General features: G+C 42.6%; 1 protein-coding gene across 4 annotated transcripts in view; it reads left to right on the plus strand.

The window, feature by feature from the left end:
• Positions 1-10,054: 10,054 nt before the first annotated feature.
• The window catches only part of LOC110496312 (semaphorin-4A), a 48,846-nt gene continuing 30,964 nt past the window's right edge, over positions 10,055-27,936 (plus strand). For 2 of the 4 annotated variants that reach the window (XM_021572135.3, XM_090208730.1), the window contains exons 1-2: positions 10,081-10,376; positions 23,889-24,141. In XM_021572135.3, the coding sequence (XP_021427810.3) occupies positions 24,045-24,141 (97 nt within the window). In that variant the 5' untranslated portion in view covers positions 10,081-10,376; positions 23,889-24,044. Of the gene's footprint in view, positions 10,381-23,888; positions 24,142-27,936 lie in introns of all 4 variants that reach the window. The other 2 variants (XM_021572134.3, XM_021572136.3) reach the window with 2 other exon arrangements.

The raw sequence follows: 27,936 nt of genomic DNA on the forward strand, positions 1-27,936 counted from the left end.
GAGTCACAAGCTTGATGTAGTCATTGCGTGTTATGAATATGGGACCAAATACTTAACTTTTTATAACTTTAATACACATTTGTCCCAACACCTTTTCGCCCATAAAATTGGGGGACTATGTGCAGAAATTGCTGTAGTTTCTAAACGGTTGCAAGCGCCATGCTCTACCAACTAGCTATATGGGACAATTAATGCAATAAGACCCACAATGGCCACAAACAAGTGCGTTCGAACTCCAATGAGCGCACGCCCTCTTTTGGTAAACATTTATGCTATGCACGCAGGTTAGGTTACCATTTGCCTTGACTCTCGAGTCGCAGACATTCGGAAGACACTGCCATGACTTAGCCTATCAAATACAAATTATACACGTATAACAGCCTACTTAACTACAATAACATGGTATTTACTTTTAGATTGTAATAATTGCTTGAGTTTGCAGACCTAGTGAATAATGTGTTATGGCAACAAGCACCGTTTATTTATCCTGTCAGATAAGATGTAGGCTATAGACCAATATATGTAGGTGCTGTCAATACACTCACCTATCATTTTGTATATTTGGAAACTGTGCTAAGTCCTGCAGAGGCATGAAACACTGCCATTCGCGCAAAGGGCTGTTCCAAGGTAGCTGCTAAGACTCAAATCTTAGGCTATTTTCTATTATTATCCATCTTACCAGCTCCTTTCCTCGCTGTGTTCATGACCTACCTATTGAGAGATGGGAAGTAAAGCTGCAGGGTACATTGTTAAATACATTTTGGTATGGTCAAAATGGACATTCTGGTATGGTATGGTTTAAATTGGACATTCCCAATAGCAGTGCGTGGGTAAAATCACTTGGGATGCCAAGCCCCCCCCCCCGAGCCATTATGTGGTAATTGTGTTGTTTGCTCCATAACCTGTTAATTCATATGCCTTGCGGCCCTGGTATATAGACCGAAAGGCAGAGACAATAAGAGGACAGAGGCAGAAAAAAAATCAATCACACCGTTGTTTTACCACAAAATCGGATAGCAGCCTCTGACCAAATTAAGTCCATAAAGCATATTAAATGTACAGTAACATACCTACAGCATGGTCAATCAAGTTAATGTTTCCAGTTCAACTTCAATATTTCAACATCATCAAATCACCTCTGCTTAGTCTAATACAGTCACAACTAAAATATACCAATAACAATTTAGTCCAATCAACGTAAGCTAAATATGATGTGGCTGTCCATGGTTCTGATTTCTGTGCGCATTCGTCCAAGTAGAAAACGTGATGACTCACCCTACTTGTAGAGAAGCACCAATGCCATCCTCTCTTTCGTGCTGACAAAACGGTCTATAACTCTGTCATACAGTACATACTTTAATTTTTTGTTGTCTTAGGCTACCTGGCTAAAATGCTTGCTCGCTAGCCTAACTTTCATGGGCAATGTTAGCTAGTTAACATTAGCCTTCTACATCTAGCTACATATTGAACCTCAATCCTCTCAGGCCAGGGGCACAACAATGTATGAATTAATGGTTGGATCAGAATCACAGTTATAATAATTGTCCTGTATGTTGTTTTAAGTAAAACCACAAGTCCAAATCCCTATCTCCATCCATGGCTAATTTAGGAAAGGGACAAATTTAGCTAGCTGGCTAGCTAGCCACTGGAGGACAACGACACAACGAGATGCAACAATTGAAGTTGTTTCTGTCAATGAGGTATGCTCTCAATAGGAGTGCCACCAAATCCACACTGGCTTCCCTTTTTTTTGTTGTTGGTGCGCCTGGACCATTCATAGTTGAGCTCGCTCAGTTTAGCTCAACGCTGATTGGCTTCCCTTGCAAACGTCTCAGCGTTGATACAGCGATATATGTTTTAGCAGTTGTCAAACTGTCTCGAAATTGCTGCTGGCATAGGCATGCAACGGCCACCTGTCTATCCAAGATAACGTCTGAGGCGGACAATTGGTTTAAATGACAAGATTAAAAAACGGTTTGTTATAGTAAGCGTTTCTCTTGTTCCTTCCTTAGTGACCTTCCGTATACCGGCCTAACAAGAAGGCTGAGGGAAGAGCTTTTTCGAATTTTCACCAGAGAATTGCCAGAAACCGTTCTGTGGAGGGTGCAAGATCAAGTAGTGAGTGACCAGGTAAAACGGATTGTTGATCTACATGTCTGCACATGTAATGAGCTCTGAGGTGCAGGGTTGCAGTCAGATGTTGTGGGTTAATGGATCCTGTGCTGTGTAAATTCAGTTTTGTTTCATATCCAGCATATATCAAACAAATGATTGGATAAAATATGTAACTTTTTCCAGGTAATTTATTTACATGTTATTAGCTACAATCATCCAGGTATCATCAGAGAGGTGGTTTTGACTGCAAGGTATATGTGAAGAGCCTACCCAATGGTTTTTACTTGCATAGGCCAAAAGGATGTTTTACAAAAGCCGTGTAAATTAATAGCTTAGGATATGAAATGTTTTTCTGTAATTTTATGGATATCATGTGGCCATCTTAGTTTCTGGTTTTGTTCAATTCGGCTAGGCCTACTTATTCCAAATTATAAACCTGGTGGTTCGAGCCCTGAATCCTGATTGGCTGACAGCCATGGTATATCAGACTGTATATACCATGGGTATAACATTTATTTTTACTGCTCTAATTACATTGATAACCAGTTTAGAACGGCAATAAGGCACCTTGGGTTTGTGGTATATGGCCAATATATCACGGCTAAGGGCTGTGCCTAAGAACAGCCCTTAGCCGTGGTGTATTGGCCAAATCTTGGAAAACAGCTTTTGTTTTACCACTCCTCAAGGGAGGTGATGGTAGTGAGTTGGATAATTATCGGCCCATCCCTAAGCTCTCCTGTTTGGCTAAAATTCTAGAGTCACTGGTGAATAGGCAACTACAATCTTTTTTAATTAACAGTATTCTTTCTAGTAATCAATCTGGCTTTAGACAAACACAGTACTATTACGGCCACTGTACGTGTTGTAAATGATATTACTAATGCCCTAGATAATAGAAAGTATTGTGCCGCCTTGTTCATAGATTTATCTAAAGCTTTTGACACTGTAGACCATTCAATACTTTTGGGTAAGCTGTCGTCCATAGGACTGGGACTGGATGCCTGTCGTTGGTTTCATAACTATCTAAAGGATAGAAGTCAAGCTGTTAGAGTCGACGGCATCCAGTCAGAGCCATTGGAGTTGGTTAAAGGGGTCCCACAAGGTTCTATACTTGGTCTATTACTGTTCACTCAATACATAAACAATATTGGTGATGAGATAAGAAAGTGTCAAATTCATTTATATGCTGATGACACTGTCATATATTCTATCGCTTCAACGGCTGACCAAACATTATCACTATTGTTTTAAGATATTACAAGAGTCTTTTATACAGCTGAAACTTGTTTTAAATGCAAAGAAAACACATTTTTGATTTTTAATAGGTTAAAAAAGTTGGTTGAAAATACACTTGCACTTACGAGCTTAGATGGTTCTCGAATTAATCAGGTCTCTGCATATAAATACTTAGGGATATGGTTGGATGATAAACTGTCTTTTAAAATGCATATTGATGAACTTTGTAAATGGCTAAAAAACAAGCTAGGCTTCCTCCATAGAACAGGACATGCTTGTCCTCCACAAATAGAAGACATTGTGCAAGCTACTTTTATGTCTGTTATAGATTATGGGGCTATTATTTACATGCATGCTATGGCATCAACACTTAAATCGCTGGATGCTACTTATCATTGCGCACTTACAGTGGGGCAAAAAAGTATTTAGTCAGCCACCAATTGTCCAAGTTCTCCCACTTAAAAAGATGAGAGAGGCCTGTAATTTTCATCATAGGTACACTTCAACTATGACAGACAATGAGAAAAAAAATCCAGAAAATGAATGTATTTGCAAATTATGGTGGAAAATAAGTATTTGGTCACCAACAAACAAGCAAGATTTCTGGCTCTCACAGGCCTGTAACTTCTTCTTTAAGAGGCTCCTCTGTCCTCCATTCCGGCAGCTCCTGGCTGAATAACGGGCGGCTCTGGCAGCTCAGGACAGACGGGCGGCTCTGGCAGCTCCTGACTGACGGGCGGCTCTGGCAGCTCCTGACTGACGGGCGGCTCTGGCAGCTCCTGAATGACGGGCGGCTCCTGAATAACGGGCGGCTCTGGCAGCTCAGGACAGACGGGCGGCTCTGGCAGCTCCTGAATGACGGGCGGCTCCTGAATAACGGGCGGCTCTGGCAGTTCAGGACAGACGGGCGGCTCTGGCAGCTCAGGACAGACGGGCGGCTCTGGCAGCTCAGGACAGACGGGCGGCTCTGGCAGCTCAGGACAGACGGGCGGCTCTGGCAGCTCAGGACAGACGGGCGGCTCTGGCAGCTCAGGACAGACGGGCGGCTCTGGCAGCTCAGGACAGACGGGCGGCTCTGGCAGCTCAGGACAGACGGGCGGCTCTGGCAGCTCAGGACAGACGGGCGGCTCTGGCAGCTCAGGACAGACGGGCGGCTCTGGCAGCTCAGGACAGACGGGCGGCTCTGGCAGCTCAGGACAGACGGGCGGCTCTGCCAGCTCAGGACAGACGGGCGGCTCTGGCAGCTCAGGACAGACAGGAGACTCTGGCAGCTCAGGACAGACGGGAGACTCTGGCAGCTCAGGACAGACGGGAGACTCTGGCAGCTCAGGACAGACGGGAGACTCTGGCAGCTCAGGACAGACGGGAGACTCTGGCAGCTCAGGACAGACGGGAGACCCTGGCAGCTCAGGACAGACGGGAGACTCTGGCAGCTCAGGACAGACGGGAGACTCTGGCAGCTCAGGACAGACGGGAGACTCTGGCAGCTCAGGACAGACGGGAGACTCTGGCAGCTCAGGACAGACGAGAGACCCTGGCAGCTCAGGACATACGGGAGACCCTGGCAGCTAAGAACAGACAGGAGACTCTGGCAGCTCAGGACAGACGGGAGACTCTGGCAGCTCAGGACAGACGGGAGCACCTGTAATGAAAACGAATACTCGAACAAAACAACAAAAACCGATAAACGAAACAGTTCTGTATGGTGAACATACACTACAGAAAATAATCATCCACAACTCAATAGTGAAACCAGGCTACCTAAGTATGGTTCTCAATCAGGGACAACAATTGACAGCTGCCTCTGATTGAGAACCATACCAGGCCAAACACAGAAATCCCAAATTATAGAAAAAGGAACATAGACTGCCCACCCCAACTCACGCCCTGACCATACTAAAACAAAGACAAAACAAAGGAACTAAGGTCAGAACGTGACACGGGTGCTAGCTACAGAACTCACCACTGTGTTTTATATAAAAATGTAGGTTGGACTTCGCTGTCCATGAGACGAGAACAACATGCTCTCGTGTTTGTCTATAAAGCACTTCTGAATAAGCTACCTTCTTATTTATCATCACTCATCAACATTAAAATTATAATTCCTAAAACCAGGTCTCAAGCATGTATTACACTTGAGGCCCATGCGATCTCCACAGAGTTGGGTATGGTTGCCTATGGAATAGCCTGCAGACTAAACTTAAACTTGAGACTCTTGTCCCCCTGTCGCCCGTTTTAAATATTTATTGTAGCATTTTTATTTTTGTATTGCTTGTAACTGTTTCGGGTAATGGAAGTTATTGTGCTGTTAGTAGAATAACCTGTGTGTAAATGAAATCTGTTGCTGTATTTTTGTATTATCTGTGATCATTTTGTTTTTCTTGTTTAGTTTTTAAAATCATTGTACCTCAAATCAAATCAAATCAAATGTATTTATATAGCCCTTCGTACATCAGCTGATATCTCAGAGTGCTGTACAGAAACCCAGCCTAAAACCCCAAACAGCAAGCAATGCAGGTGTAGAAGCACGGTTGCTAGGAAAAACTCTCTAGAAAGGCCAAAACCTAGGAAGAAACCTAGAGAGGAACCAGGCTATGTGGGGTGGCCAGTCCTCTTCTGGCTGTGCCGGGTGGAGATTATAACAGAACATGGCCAAGATGTTCAAATGTTCATAAATGACCAGCATGGTCGAATAATAATAAGGCAGAACAGTTGAAACTGGAGCAGCAGCACGGTCAGGTGGACTGGGGACAGCAAGGAGTCATCATGTCAGGTAGTCCTGGGGCATGGTCCTAGGGCTCAGGTCCTCCGAGAGAGAGAAAGAAAGAGAGAAGGAGAGAATTAGAGAACGCACACTTAGATTCACACAGGACACCGAATAGGACAGGAGAAGTACTCCAGATATAACAAACTGAGCCTAGCCCCCCCGACACATAAACTACTGCAGCATAAATACTGGAGGCTGAGACAGGAGGGGTCAGGAGACACTGTGGCCCCATCCGAGGACACCCCCGGACAGGGCCAAACAGGAAGGATATAACCCCACCCACTTTGCCAAAGCACATGCCCCACACCACTAGAGGGATATCTTCCAACACCAACTTACCATCGTGAGACCAGGCTGAGTATAGCCCACAAAGACCTCTGCCACGGCACAACCCAAGGGGGGGGGGGGGGGGCAACCCAGACAGGATGACCACATCAGTGACTCAACCAACTCAAGCAAGTGACGCACCCCTCCTAGGGACGGTATGAAAGAGCCCTAGTAAGCCAGTGACTCAGCCCCTGTAATAGGGTTAGAGGCAGAGAATCCCAGTGGAAAGAGGGGAACCGGCCAGGCAGAGACAGCAAGGGCGGTTCGTTGCTCCAGAGCCTTTCCGTTCACTTTCCCACTCCTGGGCCAGACTACACTCAATCATATGACCCACTGAAGAGATGAGTCTTCAGTAAAGACTTAAAGGTTGAGACTGAGTTTGCGTCTCTGACATGGGTAGGCAGACCGTTCCATAAAAATGGAGCTCTATAGGAGAAAGCCCTGCCTCCAGCTGTTTGCTTAGAAATTCTAGGGACAATTAGGAGGCCTGCGTCTTGTGACCGTAGCGTACGTGTAGGTATGTATGGCAGGACCAAATCAGAGAGATAGGTAGGAGCAAGCCCATGTAATGCTTTGTAGGTTATCAGTAAAACCTTGAAATCAGCCCTTGCTTTGACAGGAAGCCAGTGTAGAGAGGCTAGCACTGGAGTAATATGATCAATTTTTTTGGTTCTAGTCAGGATTCTAGCAGCCGTATTTAGCACTAACTGAAGTTTATTTAGTGCTTTATCCGGGTAGCCGGAAAGTAGAGCATTGCAGTAGTCTAACCTAGAAGTGACAAAAGCATGGATTAATTTTTCTGCATCATTTTTGGACAGAAAGTTTCTGATTTTTGCAATGTTACGTAGATGGAAAAAAGCTGTCCTTGAAATGGTCTTGATATGTTCTTCAAAAGAGAGATCAGGGTCCAGAGTAACGCCGAGGTCCTTCACAGTTATATTTGAGACGACTGTATAATCATTAAGATTAATTGTCAGATTCAACAGAAGATCTCTTTGTTTCTTGGGACCTAGAACAAGCATCTCTGTTTTGTCCGAGTTTAAAAGTAGAAAGTTTGCAGCCATCCACTTCCTTATGTCTGAAACACATGCTTCTAGCAAGGGCAATTTTGGGGCTTCACCATGTTTCATTGAAATGTACAGCTGTGTGTCATCCGCATAGCAGTGAAAGTTAACATTATGTTTTCGAATAACATCCCCAAGAGGTAAAATATATAGTGAAAACAATAGTGGTCCTAAAACGGAACCTTGAGGAACACTGAAATTTACAGTTGATTTGTCAGAGGACAAACCATTCACAGAGACAAACTGATATCTTTCCGACAGATAAGATCTAAACCAGGCCAGAACTTGTCCGTGTAGACCAATTTGGGTTTCCAATCTCTCCAAAAGAATGTGACGATCGATGGTATCAAAAGCAGCACTAAGGTCTAGGAGCACGAGGACAGATGCAGAGCCTCGGTCCGATGCAATTAAAATGTAATTTACCACCTTCACAAGTGCCGTCTCAGTGCTATGATGGGGTCTAAAACCAGACTGAAGCATTTCGTATACATTGTTTGTCTTCAGGAAGGCAGTGAGTTGCTGCGCAACAGCCTTTTCTAAAATTTTTGAGAGGAATGGAAGATTCGATATAAGCCGATAGTTTTTTATATTTTCTGGGTCAAGGTTTGGCTTTTTCAAGAGAGGTTTTATTACTGCCACTTTTAGTGAGTTTGGTACACATCCGGTGGATAGAGAGCCGTTTATTATGTTCAACATAGGAGGGCCAAGCACAGGAAGCAGCTCTTTCAGTAGTTTAGTTGGAATAGGGTCCAGTATGCAGCTTGAAGGTTTAGAGGCCATGATTATTTTCATCATTGTGTCAAGAGATATAGTACTAAAACACTTGAGCGTCTCTCTTGATCCTAGGTCCTGGCAGAGTTGTGCAGACTCAGGACAACTGAGCATTGAAGGAATACGCAGATTTAAAGAGAAGTCCGTAATTTGCTTTCTAATAATCATAATATTTTCCTCAAAGAAGTTCATGAATTTATCACTGCTAAAGTGAAAGTCATCTTTTTAGTTAGCTTTGCGACAGTATCAAAAAGGAATTTCGGATTGTTCTTATTTTCCTCAATTAAGTTAGAAAAATAGGATGATCGAGCAGCAGTAAGGGCTCTTCGGTACTGCACAGTACTGTCTTTCCAAGCTAGTCGGAAGACTTCCAGTTTGGTATGGCGCCATTTCCGTTCCAATTTTCTGGAAGCTTGCTTCAGAGCTCGGGTATTTTCTGTGTACCAGGGAGCTAGTTTCTTATGAGAAATGTTTTTAGGGGTGCAACTGCATCTAGGGTTTGCGCAAGGTTAAATTGCGCAAGGTTAAATTGAGTTCCTCAGTTAGGTGGTTAACTGATTTTTGTCCTCTGGCGTCCTTGGGTAGACAGAGGGAATCTGGAAGGACATCAAGGAATCTTTGTGTTGTCTGTGAATTTATAGCACAACTTTTGATGTTCCTTGGTTGGGGTCTGAGCAGATTATTTATTGCAATTGCAAACGTAATAAAATGGTGGTCCGATAGTCCAGGATTATGAGGAAAAACATTAAGATCCACAACATTTATTCCATGGGACAAAACTAGGTCCAGCGTATGACTGTGACAGTGAGTGGGTCCAGAGACATGTTGGACAAAACCCACTGAGTCGATGATGGCTCCGAAAGCCTTTTGGAGTGGGTCTGTGGACTTTTCCATGTGAATATTAAAGTCACCAAAGATTAGAATATTATCTGCTATGACTATACGGTCCGATAGGAATTCAGGGAACTCAGTGAGGAACGCTGTATATGGCCCAGGAGGCCTGTAAATAGTAGCTATAAAAAGTGATTGAGTAGGCTGCATAGATTTCATGACTAGAAGCTCAAAAGACGAAAACGTCATTTTTTTTTTTGTAAATTGAAATTTGCTATCGTAAATGTTAGCAACACCTCCGCCTTTGCGGGATGCACGGGGGATATGGTCACTAGTGTAGCCAGGTGGTGAGGCCTCATTTAACACAGTAAATTCATCAGGCTTAAGCCATGTTTCAGTCAGGCCAATCACATCAAGATTATGATCAGTGATTAGTTCATTGACTATAATTGCCTAATTACCTAAACTGTATGTGTAAACATGTACATGCAGGGGCCAGCTGTAAAAGAGACCTTGGTCTCAGTTTGTGTTCCTTGTTGAAATAAAGGTATAATAATAATATACCACACCCCCTCGTGCCATATTGCTTATAAATATACTACAGTAGACCTATTATAATCAGCATTGTTATTTCTAAAAACCTGGATATGTGGAACAAACAGAGTGTCAAGTAATATCTCTGCCAGAATGCTCTGCTGAAGTTAGTAGTGGATGATACTAGTAAAAGCCAGAATGGGCTTTAAAGTTGACAAAGGCATTGAGAAAAATGTATTAACATTAATTGTAATGAAGGGAAAATGTAATGATGTGACCACAAGCAACATAGTGGATTTGATCTGTATAACCTATAATATTGTGTTATCAACAGCAGAGGATAATACAATCTTTGGTTATAGTCTTAACGGTTTCCTCCTATAGATGGCGCCTGTTGATCAAGAGAGATAGTCTACGGTAATCTGTTGATCAACCGTGTGTTCACTTTGCTGAGCGGGGGCCATACAATTATATGGGAGGAGGCAGGCCAGGCAGACAGGCGTTTTTTCCACTGGGAGCTCCAAGAGCAAATGTTTACGGTCAGCGGTTTCCTTTTGTGGGCACGACTTATTTCGTTCGGAAGCGAGAGCAGAGCTTGCTACCTGAGCGGTGTAAACTACTACACCAATCCAGCCTACCTGAACGCAAGGGTGCGCTGGATAGAACAATGCCGGGAGAAGACACGCATAAACGCATTCCGTGAAGATACCTTGTTCTCTGCCCTTTGAGATGTAGGTAAGAACACTGACGAGTAGGCACTTTTAGTAGCCTTTTTCAATTTATTTGCAGTAGAGCACGTTAGATATGTACTTTACATTAGTACATTTGAACCAGCACAACCACTTAACGTTGTTAGCCGGAACATTGTTGCTAGTTCAGCTTTTCATTCAGTGAGCGTTTTGATTTGTAAACGGCCCATTTTACAGCCAGCATAACGTTACACTCGTGGTAGACTTAATATGTTTTGTCGAATTTGCATTGTGAATGGGAACGGAACAAAACAAGATTTGTGATAATACACGCCTGTATTTTGCAAGCGATTCTGAATGCCTTTTGCGCGCTGGGTGTTGTAAACCGAGAGAAAGCAACAATTATGGGATGAACTTTGGAAAACACGTGTTTTCCTCTGGCTGACTCGCGCTGTGGAATGTTTTGGGAGTGGAATGTGGGGATTGTTTTCCATTTGTCTTGTACTTTTGTTGTTTTACTGTTATGGAATTCAGTTGCAGCGTTCACTCTGGAATCCAATGTTTGTGGGTGTCGAATAATATCAGCAGTGGAAAAATAAGCTATATTCACTAGTTCATAACCTTTGACTTAGTTGTCTGTTTGCCCAGCGAAGTTGGCCAACCAAACTCATACAGCTTGGTGAAACTTTTCAGTTGTTGATATAATGACCAACCGTATCAGACCTAAAACACTCATTAGCTAGTCTGTTCATTTCCAAGCAGTTAGGCCGATTAACCTGTGCCCCCCCGCACATTGATTCTGTACCGGTACCGCCTGTATAGCCTCACTTCTGTTATTTTACTGCTGCTCTTTACTTATGATATTTTTTTACTATTCTATCTATTTTTTACTTAACTTATTTTTTGTCTACGCGCTCTCAAACGTGAGTCTACCTCCTGATTCCATTGTCACTGCTGCTCGGAGATGGAGAATGCAGAATACCCATGAAATGGCTACATTTGTGTTTCAAAGTGATTTTAATGCATTTTTGTTATTCTGTGACAGATCTGATGCCAACGGAAAGCCATGCTTGGCTGCAAATATGAAGGAAGTCATTGACTGACTGTTTCTTTGTGGCAAAGGGGTGGAGAGGGAGGGTTGCCTTGCTCTTACCCACTCAGGTGGAAAATTGGATAGACGGTTGAAGTGTGCATCAGAGGCGCACAAACTAATTATTCTGTCTAGGGTTGGGTGGTATCCAGATTGTCATAGTTATACCGCTTCTGTACCATACCAGGACATACTGTATTACCGAATGTGCGCACAAGGGGTGCTATTTCACAACACAAAAAATAATTGGACACACACAGAGACAAAGGCATGAGGGGATTGAATGTCTCTGCTCTAACCAATAAGCTTGATCTTGACATCTAGCCTCGTAACTATCAAGTTAGCAAAGCAAATGCGTAGCTGGAGCCCTGCGCTGGATATAATTTATGTGACACATTTTATATATGCCACATGACCTACAGTTTGTGGACACCTGCTCGTCTAACATCTCATTCCAAAATCATGGGCATTAATATGGAGCTGGTCCCCTCCCTTTGCTGCTGTAACAACCTCCACTCTTCTGGGAAGGCTTTCCATTAGATGTTGGAACATTGCTGCAGGGACTTGCTTCCATTCAGTCACAAGCATTAGTGAGGTCGTGCACTGATGTTGGGTGATTAGGCCTGGTTTGCAGTCAGCGTTCCAATTCATCCCAAAGGTGTTTGATGGGGTTGAGGTCAGGGCTCTGTGCAGGCCAGTCAAGTTTTTCCACACTGATCTAAGTTGGAAGCACATAATTATCTAGAATGTCATTGTATGCTGTATTTGTATTTGACAAACAGATTTGTTGTAAAGTTGACGGTGCCACGTTGAGTCAATGAGCCTTTCAGTAAGGCCATTCTACTGCCAATGTTTGTCTATGGAGATTGCATGGCTGTTTTAAATAACTGTCATCAACGGGTGTGTCTGAAATAGCTGAATCCACTCATTTGAAAGTGTCTATATATATATTTATTTATTACACACACTATATACAGTGCCTTGCGAAAGTATTCGGCCCCCTTGAACTTTGCGACCTTCTGCCACATTTCAGGCTTCAAACATAAAGATATAAAACTGTATTTTTTTGTGAAGAATCAACAACAAGTGGGACACAATCATGAAGTGGAACGACATTTATTGGATATTTCAAACTTTTTTAACAAATCAAAAACTGAAAAATTGGGCGTGCAAAATTATTCAGCCCCCTTAAGTTAATACTTTGTAGCGCCACCTTTTGCTGCGATTACAGCTGTAAGTCGCTTGGGGTATGTTTCTATCAGTTTTGCATATCGAGAGACTGAAATTTTTTCCCATTCCTCCTTGCAAAACAGCTCGAGCTCAGTGAGGTTGGATGGAGAGCATTTGTGAACAGCAGTTTTCAGTTCTTTCCACAGATTCTTGATTGGATTCAGGTCTGGACTTTGACTTGGCCATTCTAACACCTGGATATGTTTATTTTTGAACCATTCCATTGTAGATTTTGCTTTATGTTTTGGATCATTGTCTTGTTGGAAGACAAGTCTCCGTCCCAGTCTCAGGTCTTTTGCAGACTCCATCAGGTTTTCTTCCAGAATGGTCCTGTATTTGGCTCCATCCATCTTCCAATCAATTTTAACCATCTTCCCTGTCCCTGCTGAAGAAAAGCAGGCCCAAACCATGATGCTGCCACCACCATGTTTGACAGTGGGGATGGTGTGTTCAGCTGTGTTGCTTTTACGCCAAACATAACGTTTTGCATTGTTGCCAAAAAGTTCAATTTTGGTTTCATCTGACCAGAGCACCTTCTTCCACATGTTTGGTGTGTCTCCCAGGTGGCTTGTGGCAAACTTTAAACGACACTTTTTATGGATATCTTTAAGAAATGGCTTTCTTCTTGCCACTCTTCCATAAAGGCCAGATTTGTGCAATATATGACTGATTGTTGTCCTATGGACAGAGTCTCCCAACACAGCTGTAGATCTCTGCAGTTCATCCAGAGTGATCATTGGCCTCTTGGCTGCATTTCTGATCAGTCTTCTCCTTGTATGAGCTGAAAGTTTAGAGGGACGGCCAGGTCTTGGTAGATTTGCAGTGGTCTGATACTCCTTCCATTTCAATATTATCGCTTGCACAGTGCTCCTTGGGATGTTTAAAGCTTGGGAAATCTTTTTGTATCCAAATCCGGCTTTAAACTTCTTCACAATAGTATCTCGGACGTGCCTGGTGTGTTCCTTGTTCTTCATGATGCTCTCCGCGCTTTTAACGGACCTCTGAGACTATCACAGTGCAGGTGCATTTATACGGAGACTTGATTACACACAGGTGGATTGTATTTATCATCATTAGTCATTTAGGTCAACATTGGATCATTCAGAGATCCTCACTGAACTTCTGGAGAGAGTTTGCTGCACTGAAAGTAAAGGGGCTGAATAATTTTGCACGCCCAATTTTTCAGTTTTTGATTTGTTAAAAAAGTTTGAAATATCCAATAAATGTCGTTCCACTTCATGATTGTGTCCCACTTGTTGTTGATTCTTCACAAAAAATACAGTTTTATATCTTTATGTTTGAAACCTGAAATGTGGCAAAAGGTCGCAAAGTTCAAGGGGGCCGAATACTTTCGCAAGGCACTGTATACTTTTTTTTTTTATGGTATTGAAAATCATACCATCTGTATTTTGGGGGAAAAACAGTATATCGCTCAAGCCTCCTTCTGTCATTGGTGGAGGATCTCCACAACTCTTGAAACCAAAGCCTGCACAGCACAATCATCTTGTTTGAAGTCAGCTTCAGCCTCTGGACATGCTGATGCTTTATAGCCTGGCTGGTAGTCTGAAGTTCTCCAACCCTTTCGTCTGACAGTATTGTTCATAAATGCGGGCTTTTCCCTCAGATCTTCATATCATGAGTCAGTGAGGAGTATGTGAAAGCAGATAAAGGTGCGTGGTGGGCAGAAGTGCAGGTGTCTAGTGGTTTCTGTCTATTGAAGAGGCTTTGTATGCTTCATTTGCACACTGGTGTCACCAGGCAGTCTCGGGGGGGGGGAAGAGTGTGGCAGTGTGCTATTGCAGCCTAGTTAATTGGCTTGTTCTTGGAAAAACTGTTGTGCAGCATGTGTGCATGCACGCACACACACACACACCGATACACACCATTAGACATGCAGATAAACACACTCAACCTCAGCTAGACACACGCATGAACGCACGCATACCCACACACTCAACTAAAACCCCAAACCCCTCGTCAGACCTGGTAATAGAGTGGTGAGGAGGAGGAGTCTGCTGTGTATGGAAGTGACTTTGCAATTTCTTTAATGTTTTCAGGTTCACTTAAACATAATTTGAAGCTTTGTTTGACTGACAGTTACAGCTGATTTTGGGATTGTATATCAATTCGCTCTTCTTATAAATCTGTCATCTAATGTGTTCATTTTTAAACCTTATGCAGCCAGTTCCAGATATCAGGGCATAAAAAATATAACCGCTGTCCTTAATTAGCCTAGTGGGCAGGTGCGCCCAGCTATATCCTGTGCCAAGCTTGTTTTCCCTGGCTGGCTAACTGAACTATGCTAATTTTCGCCCTCATTGCTAAAGGTCATAAATACTGCACCCTACACTTCAAAACTCTGTTGCTAGTTATAAAATCATGTAACCAAGAAATTTGCTGTAAAGAAACTTAAATGATTTATTGAAATAGTCATGACTGGTTTGGGGTATCTGTCGTGTTGTGTAAGACAACGGCGGCGAAGGATATCATTGCTCCTTAACACAAATCCAAGTTCGGTTTTGAGATACATAGTTGTAAGGTTAGCTGGAAGTTTCTGTCTGTTCTTGGAACTGTGGCAACGGGTAGCCTCTTACCGCTTGGCTCGATGGGATTTGTAGTGATTTTGCCAACACAGCCAGATATGTAAACAGTATTGTACACTTAACCTTTTTTTAAACGCATCATATTTGTTGCGGACCTTTTTAGTTTAATGAGTAATCCAGAAATGGCACAAGTTAATTGACATGAACTTAATTGATATGGGGGTCTGCGGAGCTGCTCCTCCTCGCCACTCTACGCTCCGGGCTGGTCAGATCTGCTGTAGTCATGGCAACCCCACGGGCCTAGGCCTCTGTCTTTTGCCTCGCTCTCGCTTGCTCTTTCTTTCTCTGTCCCACTCTCTCGATGTCACATCTGTAGCCTGGCTTGGACAAAGACGAGTCTTCTCTTTCTTGTCTTCTCCTCTTTCTTTGCAGCTGGGGTTACCCCTACCACAATGAGTACTAGTGACGTTTTCATATAACCCTAGTCCCCAATTTTGTCTCGGATTATACCGGGCCAGGACTTTGATGGTTTTGACCCACGCATTTTTACATTATAACCATATGAACGATTGTCGCTGTGGACGCAACTCGCATTCTTAATGAAGCAGTTCTCACACAGAAAAGCTTTGCTTCTGTTTGCTTTGCTTATTCGCCTTTCCCTTTGTTTTGGTGGCTCTGTTTTGCACCGTTCTCGTTTGACTGATTTGGGAAAGCTGCATACAAAATGTATTTTTATTTAAAGATAAAGTTCTGTCTAGCCCCAATTCAGACTTACGCACCAAAGTAAACTTGTAAATTAGAATGGTACTGTGAAATGAAAAGTATTTGAAGATTAATTTAGCCTCTGCTTATAAATTAAAGAAAACGTTCACCTTTTAAAAAATATAGATTTTTTTTTTTGTGCCCCTCTGAGTGATGTTCTATAGATGTTTTCATGTGCATCTGAGATACTGCTGTTCAAGCAGGCAGAAATTAGTCCGGTATGACACAGCATTGCCATAAAGCCACTCTCACTACACTGGTTAATAGGAATTACTACTTTACATCGCAAAAATGTCTATCATACATGTCAGATTTCAATACTGGCCAATGTCAAAACACAGGAGGTCGTCTTCTCTCAAATGAGATGTTCATAAAAAAAACTTGCAATATTCTGTCTTTTCTCAGAATTGCAGAATGAGGGTTTTATGCAGACATGATATTGCCTGTAAAGTTATAACTCACCCAGAACAACTGGATCTTGCCATAGTCTACCCTATGATTTGGGGGTGCCTGTGGGTGGCATTGGTCCAAATCGGATGATGGGTATTATATTTAAGGCAGGGTGGTATACCATATTTTACTATATACTGGTATTGTTGCACAGACGAGTTTGGGTTTTTACTTTACCACTTCTGTAAGGCCATTCTACTGCCAATGTTTGTCTATGGAGATTGCATGGTGGTGTGCTCGATTTTTATACACCTGTCAGCAACGGGTCTGGCTGAAGTAGCCAAATCCAGTAATTTGAAGGGGTGACCACATATTTTTGTATGTGTGTAGAGATATATGTGTATATATATCACATACATACGTGTGTGTGTGTGTGTGTGTATAAACGCAACATGTAAAGTAGTGGTCCCAGGTTTCATGAGCTGAAAAAAAAGATCCCAGAAATGTTCCATTAGCACAAGCTTATTTCTCCATATTTTTTTTGCACACATTTGTAGACATCCCAGTTTTGCCACAAAACACAATGCCACGGTTGTCTCAAGTTTTGAGGAAGCGTGCAATTGGCTTGCTGACTGCAGGAATGACCAACAAAGCAGTTTCCAGATAATTGAATGTTCATTTCTCTTGTCTGCGGCCTCACAACTGCAGACCACGTGTAACTATGCCAGCCCAGTACCTCCACATTCTGCCTCTTCACCCGCGGGATCGTCTGAGACCAGCCACCGGGACAGCTGATGAAACTGGGGGTTTGCACAACCGAAAACATTTAGCACAAACAGTCAGAACTGTCTCGGGGAAGCTCATCTGCGTCCTTGTCGTTCTCACCAGGGTCTTGACCTGACTGCAGTTTGACGTCGTAACCGACTTCAGTGGGCAAATACTCACCTTCAATGGCCATTGGCACGCTTTAGAAGTGTGCACTTCACCGGTTTCAACTGTACCAGGCAGATGGCAGATAGCGTGTATGGTGTCGTGTAGGTTAGATGTTTGCTTATGTCAACGTTGTGAACATAGTGCCCCATGGGGGTCGTGACTGACCCTGATGCCCGTTGTCGTGGCTTGAGTCAAATATTCAACCCTTTTTAATATGGCAAGTCTACATATGTTTAGGAGTTAAAATGGAACAAAAGGAACATTTGTTGTCTAACTGGGAGTCTCGTGAGTGAAAACATCCGAAGATCGTCAAAGGTAAACGATTAATTTGATTGCTTTTCTGATTTTTGTGACCAAGTTACCTGATGCTAAGTGTACTTATTGTTTTGTTGAGCGATCGATAAACTTACACAAACGCTTGTATTGCTTTCGCTGTAAAGCATAATTTCACAATCTGAGACGACAGGTGGATTAACCAAAGTCTAAGCTGTGTTTTGCAATATTGCACTTGTGATTTCATGAATATGATATATTTTCTAGTAATATTATTTGACTGTGGCGCTATGCTATTCAGCGTTGCTGATGACAATTATACCGGATCCGGGATGGGTGGTTCAGAGAGGTTAATCAAGGTATTTGGGCGTCTCCAAGCTCTGATGCTGGTCATCAATAGCCTACCAAACCTTCTGACTGCCTGGTACTCAAAACTATATTGTCCCTCTAAATCGCTCTGACATAAATGCAAATGTTTTCAAAAATGTAATCAAATATTTCACGAGATCTCATGTTGCGCAACATTTCTATAGGCTATGTATTTGCGTGAGAAAACCGAGTGATGGCCTCTACTAAAAAGAGGATCCCATCAGCTAGGCCTAGTGTATTTATTTCTCAACTTTCCTAATATTAAGCACATTGGTTATATTTATAACCAGAGTATAGCCTACCTGGCTGGCATGAAAATGAACCACGGGAAAAGCGTCCTCCATTTGCTATATAAGTGTATAGGTGACGTATTTTTTTCCCCGCTGCACTTGTATCGAAACAGGTGCATGATAATGGTCCATTCTAAATCGAAACAAATTTCTCACACACTTGTATATTTATTATATGGTATATGTAAAGACAAGATTAAATCAAGAATAGTCTGATGGGTGACAATATTTGCCTATCGCCTGTGAATTATATATTATCAATTGTGAATGATGCCCAGCATTAGAAACAATGCCCTTTTCTCTCTCGATTTGTCCAAATCATAGTCACACACCTCATGTAGCTTCGCCCATAGGCCTATGTTTTAATAAGGTCTGTATCACAGCTAAAGTGGCCAAATACTTCTTAAAATTAAGCACATTAGGCTCTACACACCTTGTAAAGCTGATTAACTGCCATACAGTACCAGTCAAAAGTTTGTAGTTTAAGGGGTTTTCTTTATTAGTGAAGACATATGAAATAACACACATGGAATCATGTAGTAGCCTTTTCCTTTGACAGCTTTGCATTCTCTTGGCATTCCCTCCCAGCTTCATGAGGAATGCTTTTCCTACAGTCTTGAAGGAGTTCCCACACATGCTGAGCACTGTTGGCTGATTTTCCTTCTCTGTGGTCCAACTCATCCCAAACCATCTCAATTTGGGCTGAGGTTGGGTAATTGTGGATGCTAGGTCATCTGATGCAGCACTCCATCACTCTCCTTCTTGGTCAAATAGACCTTACACAGCTTGGGGGTGTGTTGGTTCATTGTCCTGTTGAATAATAAATGATAGCCCCACTAAGCGCAAACCAGATGGTATGGACTATCGCTGCAGAATGCTGTGGTAGCTATGCTGGTTAAGTGTGCCTTGAATTCTAAATCAATCACATACTGTGTCACCAGCAAAGCACACCACCACCTCCATGCTTCACAGTGGGAACCACACATGTGGTCTACAGCTTATCATGGGATACTCTACTTCAGGTGAGCAAAATCTAGAGACTTCCTAAGATTTGTCCAATGATTGTACGTTGGCAAGTAATTATTTTTTTAAACATTTTATTTAACTAGGCAAGTCGGTTAAGAACAAACTCTTATTTTCAATGACGGCCAGTGGGAACAGTGGGTTAACTGCCTGTTCAGGGGCAGAACGACAGATTTGTACCTTGTCAGCTCGGGGATATGAACTTGCAACCTTTCGGTTACTAGTCCAACGCTCTAACCACTAGAGTATATTTAACCCATTATGAATTTGGGCTGTATCACAATGTGTAATAAGTCAAGGGGTATGAATACTTTCCGAAGGCACTGTATTTAGCCTAGGTATAATTTCGCAAGCACAGAATTCATTAGCTTTTTGCTGACTGTTTGAAATGCAGTGTATTTGAACTTTTTAGTTGTACAACTAAGCTTATTTAGAGAAAATATTTCGATGTGAATTGCCTATAAGGTTGAAAAAAATCAAGATGTTAGGTCATATCTCCCAGTACTACAGGATCAATCTAGGTGGTGGAAAAACCCTGATGTTGGCCAGCTAGCCCAGTGATTTAACCGTGTCTACCGAGCCTGAGAAACCGGGTCTGCAGAAGCGGGTCCCTGATAATGCTGGTGCCGTGGCCCTCGCCCCAGTCTTCTGATAAAGATCCCCCAGACAACGCTCTGTTTTCTATTAGTGCCTTGCTGGAATGTAGCCTCGCGTGCGCACATCTCACCCGACGCGATACCAGCATCCTTCACAACATTGCCCAGAGAGTTAGAAATAGGGTGAGGGAGAGAGAAACTGAAAGGGAGAAATAGATTGACACGGCGAGAGAAACCAGGGTGGAGACAGTTGGAGAGGCAAGGACTGACAAATTTTTCTGAGAAGTTTTTCTATCTGTAATAAAGCCCCTTTTGTGGGGGAAAAACTTGTTCTGATTTGGCTGGGCCTGGCTCCCATGTGGGTAGCCTTATGCCCACCCATGGCTGCGTACCTGCCCAGTCATGTGAAATCCATAGATTAGGGCCTAATAAATTCATTTAAATGAACTGATTTCCTTATATGAACTGTAACTCAGTAACTCAATCTTTTTCATGTTGAGTTTATATTTCTGTTCTGTGTGTGTGTGTGTGTGTGTGTGTGTGTATATTATATTATATATATATATATATATCACACTGCTCAAAAAATAAAGGGAACACTAAAATAACACATCCTAGATCTGAATGAATGAAATATTCTTATTACTTTTTTCTTTACATAGTTGAATGTGCTGACAACAAAATCACACACAAATGATCAATGGAAATCAAATTTATCAACCCATGGAGGTCTGGATTTGGAGTCACACTCAAAATTAAAGTGGAAAACCACACTACAGGCTGATCCAACTTTGATGTAATGTCCTTAAAACAAGTCAAAATTAGGCTCAGTAGTGTGTGTGGCCTCCACGTGCCTGTATGACCTCCCTACAACACCTGGACATGCTCCTGATGAGATGGCGGATGGTCTCCTGAGGCATCTCCTCCCAGACCTGGACCAAAGCTTCCGCCAACTCCTGGACAGTCTGTGGTGTTGGTGGATGGAGCGAGACATGATGTCCCAGATGTGCTCAATTGGATTCAGGTCTGGGGAACGGGCGGGCCAGTCCATAGCATCAATGCAGGAACTGCTGACACACTCCAGCCACATGAGGTCTAGCATTGTCTTGCATTAGGAGGAACCCAGGGCCAACCGCACCAGCATATGGTCTCACAAGGGGTCTGAGGATCTCATCTCGGTACCTAATGGCAGTCGGGCTACCTCTGGCGAGCACATGGAGGGCTGTGCGGCCCCCCAAAGAAATGCCACCCCACACCATGACTGACCCACCACCAAACCGGTCATGCTGGAGGATGTTGCAGGCAGCAGAACGTTCTCCACGGCGTCTGCAGACTCTGTCACGTCTGTCATGTGCTCAGTGTGAACCTGCTTTCATCTGTGAAGAGCACAGGGCGCCACTGGCGAATTTGCCAATCTTGGTGTTCTCTGGCAAATGCCAAATGTCCTGCACGGTGTTGGGCTGTAAGCACAACCCCCCACCTGTGGACGTCGGGCCCTCATACCACCCTCATGGAGTCTGTTTGACCGTTTGAGCAGACACATGCACATTTGTGGCCTGCTGGAGGTCATTTTGCAGTGCTCCTCCTGTTCCTCCTTGCACAAAGGCGGAGGTAGCGGTCCTGCTGCTGGGTTGTTGCCCTCCTACGGCCTCCTCCACGTCTCCTGTTGTACTGGCCTGTCTCCTGGTAGAGCCTCCATGCTCTGGACACTACGCTGACAGACACAGCAAACCTTCTTGCCACAGCTCCTATTGATGTGCCATCCTGGATGAGCTGCACTACCTGAGCCACTTGTGCGGGTTGTAGACTCCGTCTCATGCAACCACTAGAGTGAAAGCACCGCCAGCATTCAAAAGTGACCAAAACATCAGCCAGGAAGCATAGGAACTGAGAAGTGGTCTAGAACCACTCCTTTATTGGGGGTGTCTTGCTAATTGCCTATAATTTCCACCTGTTGTCTATTCCATTTGCACAACAGCATGTGAAATGTGTCTGGAGTCTTTGACAATGTTAGGGCCTTCCTCTGACACCGCCTGATATAGAGGTCCGAGATGGCTGGAAGCTTGGCCCCGGTGATGTACTGGGGGGGATGACGTCATCAATGCACTTATTGATGAAGCCAGTGACTGATGTGTACGCCTCAATGCCAATGCCTCAACATATTCCAGTCTGTGCTAGCAACACAGTCCTGTAGCTTAGCATCTGCTTCCTCTGACCACTTTATTTTATTGACCTGAGTCACTGGTGCTTCCTGCTTTAATTTTTGCTTGCAAGCAGGAATCAGAAGGATATAATTATGGTCAGATTTGCCAAATGGAGGATGAGGGAGAGCTTTGTACGCGCTTGTGTGGTATAAAGGTGGTCTAGTCTTTTTTTTTCTTTCTCTGGTTGCACGTTTAACATGCTGGTAGAAATTTGGTAGAACGGATTTGTTTCCCAGCATTAAAGTCCCTGGCCACTAGGACCGCCACCTCTGGAAGAAAGGGGGATACCTAGTCAGTTGTAAACCTGAATGCCTTCAACTGAAATGTGTTTTCCTGTTTGATTATGGTGGTATGCAGCTCATTGAGTGCTAGCATTGGTCTGTGGTGGTATATAGACAGCTATTAAAAATACAGATGAGAACTCTCTAGGTAGATAGTGTCGTCAGCTTATCATAAGATACTCCACCTCAGGTGAGCAAAACTTTGAGACTTCCTTAGATATCGTGCACCAGCTGTTTACAAATATACATAGACCACCACCCCTTGTCTTACCAGAGGCGTCGGTTCGGTCCTTCTGATACAGTTTAAAACCTGCCAACTGTATGTTATTCGTGTTGTCGTTCAGCCACGACTCTGTGAAACATAAGATATTATAGTTTTTAATGTTACGTTGGTAGTTTAGTCTTGCTCGTAGGTCATCAATTTTACATGTTGGCCAATAGAACAGATGGCAGTGGGGGTTTACTCGCTCGCCTACAAATTCCTAGAAGGCAGCCCAACCTCTGCCTCCTTTTTTTCCTCCATCCTCTCTTCACGGAAGTGACAGGGATTTGGTCCTGTTCCCGGGAATACAGTATGTCCTTCACGTCGGACTCATCATTAAAGTAAAAAGCTTCTACCAGTTCGTGGTGAGTAATTCCTGTTCTAATGTCCAGAAGTTATTTTCGGTCATAAGAGATAGTAGCAGCAATATTATGCACAAAATACATATTTTTTTTTAAAGATGGAAATATCGCAAAGAAACGAACAAAATAACAGTTGGTTAGGAGCACATAAAACGTCAGCCATCCTCTCAGGCGCCATTCTCCCATTCATGGGAATACTTTGAGCATTTTTTTTCTATATTTTTTAAAATGTTGGAAATCTGTTCCAAACTTCAGGCGCCAAATCAAAGCACTGCCAGTTGGGGAACCCTGACGTAGGACATCAAATGTTGTTGTTTTTCTATTAAGAGCGAATGCCTGAATACAGGGAAAAATCTGGAACCTGGAAAAACAAAGTGGAATTAGGCAAAATATTAAATTTGTTATAGGTCCTTAATTAGCTTGCACGATGGATATCAGTGAACATGTTGGTAATACCTTTCCCTTGATCAAAAGGTTCACATTGTTGTGAGTAGCAGTCATTTCAACCTAGAGTAAAGTAGGTCTTATCTGTATTTCTCACAATCTCCATGATGTTCCTTATGTCAAATAGAATTTCAAAGTGATTGTTAAGTGATATCAGTTTGTCAGGTGTTTCTCTAGTTGTTCCCAAAATGATTTCACACTGCATGAGTCATTTATTTAATTTGGGTTTTTCCTTGGTTTCTTGTAATGTTTTTTTCGCTGAACATCCTGTGTAGGTAGGTGGTGCCTACTTGTACATTAAATCTACTAGTCCATTAAGTAATTCTGGGATATCCCAGAAGTTATTTGTTCCTCTTAGTGCAGACTTGGCAAATGAGTCATTCCTTTGCTAGCAGGCTTTCTGTCCACCCACAACTCTACAGTGCCAAGGGAGTACTGCTTTTCTCTCTGACCCTCCCTCCCCTGACTCCATCTCTCTCTCTCTTTTTTCTCTCTCCCTCAGATGCAATGACGGCTGGCTCCAGAGACAAGAGGAAGTGGCTTTTGCCTCTGTGCTCCCCCGACAGAACCAGTCTTTAACACAGACAAACAACGGACATTTTTCGCCAGACGCTTTCTCCCAAGCACTGATTTTGCTCTCCTCCCTATTTGGGACATCATGGAACGCCAAGGCCCACTCCCTATAATCGTGGTCATTCTAGGGGTTATGGGTACATGTTTGGCCAGGCTTACTCCCCGGGTCTCGTTTCCAATGGGTAAGTCAAACACTTTTTATGATCTTGTTAGCTCCTCGATTATGAGTATGAACTTTTGAAATCCAGTGATGCATTCCAAGGCTTTCATTTAGTCTCGCCGTCTTAAAGTGACAGTCGCTTAAAGCCAAGTACTTTGCAGCTGTGAATACTCTCCAGTGACTGTATTTAGCTATGGATTATAAAATATATATATTTTTAAACTTAAGAACAGATCAAAAAGACACTCTTGGTGTGAATTCTTGTCTATCATGCCCTGCTTGGGCTGGAGAGACCCACCCAGTCCACAGACGTTTGTACATCCAATTGAACTATGCTCCTATACTTGGTATCATGATATGAAAAATGACAATGACTTGGAATGGCACGGTAAGTATTGTTCTCACCATTGTAGCTCTGGTAGTAATTGCATCCCTAATGACTAGATAGAGCTTCAACGGGACCAACGAAGGGTCAGAAGTGCAACCGCGCTAACAGGGGGGAATTGCGATCGTGAGTGACAAGCATTGCTAAACATTGCTCTAACTGGGTGAGGCCGATTCAGTGTTGAGTTCGTTTTCAAGAATCAATCACTTACGAATGATCAATGCTTGTTGGGTACTTTTTAAAAATGTATTTTACCTTTATTTAACTTGGCAAGTCCGTTAAGAACAAATTCGTATTTACAATGACGGCCTACTTGTCTCTGAGCAGAGATGATTACTTCAGACCAAAATACACATCTTTGCCATCTGTATATGGTGACGCTGTCATTATGTGCACGTTTTATAGTTGGTTCCAAAGTTGTCCCACATGAGCCTTTCACAGGCTCACATGGAATAACTTTGAGTGGTCTGTTGCCATCCATCATTTGTGGATATTCTGGAGAGGGGAATGAAAGTTGAGCTGTTGTCTCTCTCGTACAAAGCACTGCTCTCTGCGGTCGTAATAAGAAGACCTCCCGAGTTTTGCCCCAACTAACGACGTACTAATGAGACGTGCATTATGGTTAACGAAGCAGCCAGCGGATGACATCACAGTGATTTTGAACTGTTGCATGGTCTTCAAAGCATGTATTCATTACTATTGTTAAAGTGGAACTGACAGCATTTGAACTACTTTGCAGTTATGAAAAGTTTTTATTAGGTTTTATTTACTGCAGTGCTTTCCCACTCTATATTGCCATAGAATATTCACAAATGCCTTACACTGTCATTCCCAAAAAATTGATGAAAATGTGAAAAGGAACGCACAGTGCTCGCTTTTCAGAAAATATAATACAATAAAAAGGTATATTCTTGCAAGGTGGTTATTATGAACAGATTTTAATAAGATTTAATGTGGCTAAAACACTGTCAGTTCCACTTGAAGGGGCTGGGCAGTAACATAAAAAAAACCCGGAATGTTGTAATGTGTTTTTTAAACTTTCAGTTTGTTTGCTCCAGTTAAGTGTTGGAAGTTGTAACATAAAGTAAATAGTATCCACCGTTGGCCATTTGTTTGTATAACACTACTGTTCCTGCCTTAGTTTGCACTGAAAATGTCTCCATTCCTGCTCAAATATCACGCAAAGCACAGTTTCCAATAGAAATGTAGCCTATCCTCTAAGCTTCTAGTTCTTTCAGCTGTTGAATCTATGTTTGGAATTTCAAACTGTATTCCTTACGTTTTAAGATGCAGATAACCTCAAGGGATTGCCAGAAGGTTTCAGTTCAATGTGTCTTCAGTGTTTACTGTGCAAATTGCTGAACCATTTTCACCTATCTCTGCTTTGCTTTTTCTATGGCCATTTCAGTGGCTTGTGTTTTGTTTAAAAGCTGTGTTGGCCATTGAGACCGAGACCCTAATGGATTTCTACTTAACATCGGAAGTGAGTTACGAGAACTACTCAGTAAAACAGGGTAATAGTCTGCAGTGTCATCAATGGAATCGAGTAGGCCCCTGACTGCAAATATTACGGGGTAAGAATCGAGTAGGCCCCTGCAAATATTACGGGGTAAGATGAGGACACTGGCACAATTTGGCAGACTGTTTCAGGTCCTATAATAATGTGTAGTTCATAGGGCCCTATCATATGTTTTTGTTTTTTGCCTGACTACCTTTTAGTTTTTGCCCAAATTCTGTTTTCTCCCATTTGTTTTTCCTTGATTCCATTTGCACCCCAAAAATGCAGGGGTTCGCTCAAAATCCCACTCAATGTTAGGGATGCACCGATATGACATTTTTGGCCAATACCGATATCCTAAGTTTTCCTTGCCAAAAAACCTGATACTGATAACCGGTATTTAACATTTTTGTGGCCTTCTAAGCATTCTAGTACAGTTAAATAGTTGACACACACACACACACACACACACGGACCAAAAAGTCCCCATCACCAGTAAAACATAATCAAAACCTATTTCTTTCATTTACTTGCTGTGCTGTTTCGTTGTTAATTTGTTCAGTCGTTTCATTATCAATCAGGATTTCATCATACATGTCAAGCAGTGAAGTTTCAGCTCTGTCCGTGGCCTGTCGTGGGTCCTCTTCTTCTGTGCTTCACTGTCACTGTGTCCATTTCTATCTTATCCAGCTGTGTCTAACATTTCACATAAACCCTGTCTCTTGTCTCCATCAAAGTAGCGGTCCTTGTACCTAGCAGTGAGCATGGTGGTGACACATTAAAGAGGCTCAGAGAATTCCACCGAATCGCTTGTTTACAGTAGAGGTCCCACCAATTTAATTGGAATGGCCCATTTTAATTAGGGCCGATTTCAAGTTTTCATAACAATCGGTAATTGGCATTTTTGGACGCCGATAATATTGCAATCCACGAGGAGACTGCGTGGCAGGCTGACCACCGGTTACGTGAGTGCAGGCAGCAAGGATCCATGGGAAGTTGCTAGCTAGTATTAAACTTAACTTATAAATAAACAATCAATCATGGTTGATATTACTATTTTAACTAGCTTGTCCTGCGGTGCATATAATCAATGTGGTGTCTGATATTGTCACTTCTCTTGCGACCAGTGTAAGTAGAGTCAGGGTATATGCAGCAGTTTGGGTCGCCTGGCTCGTTGCGACCTGTGTGACAACCGTTTCTTCCTAACACAGACCGTCATTAATTTGTCAGAATTTTACATAATTTTGACATAACATTGAAGGCTGTGCAATGTAACAGCAATATTTAGACTTAGGGATGCCACCCGCTTGATAAAATATGGAACGGTTCCGTATTTCACTGAAAGAATAAATGTTTTGTTTTCAAAATAATAGTTTCCGGATTTGACCATATTTATGACCGAGGGCTTGTATTTCTGTGTGTTTAATTATATTATAATTAAGTCTATGATTTGATAGAGCAGTCTGACTGAGCAGTGGTAGGCAGCATCAGACTCGTAAGCATTCATTCAACCCTCACTTTCCTCCGTTTGCCAAAAGCTTTTCGCAATGCTTGAAGCACAGCGCTGTTTGACTTTATGACAAGCCTATCAACTCCAATAAGAACATCCAATAGTCAAAGGTCTATGAAATAGAAATGGTATAGAGAGAAATAGTCCTATAATAACTACAACCTAAAACGTCTTAACTGGGAATTTTGAATACTCATGTTAAAAGGAACCACCAGCTGTTTCATATGTTCTAAGCAAGGAACTTAAACATGGCACATTTTGCACTTTTACTTTCTTCTCCAGCACTGTGTTTTTGCATTATTTAAACCAAATTGAACATGTTTCATTATTTATGAGACTAAATTGATTTTATTTATGTACTAAGTTAAAATACAAGTGTATTGGCGTTAAAATCATAATTGGTCGACCTCTAGTTTAAAGCCTC

Source organism: Oncorhynchus mykiss, chromosome 18, assembly GCF_057628025.1.
Source record: "Oncorhynchus mykiss isolate SJ-2025 chromosome 18, ASM5762802v1, whole genome shotgun sequence".
Lineage (NCBI taxonomy): Eukaryota > Metazoa > Chordata > Actinopteri > Salmoniformes > Salmonidae > Oncorhynchus > Oncorhynchus mykiss.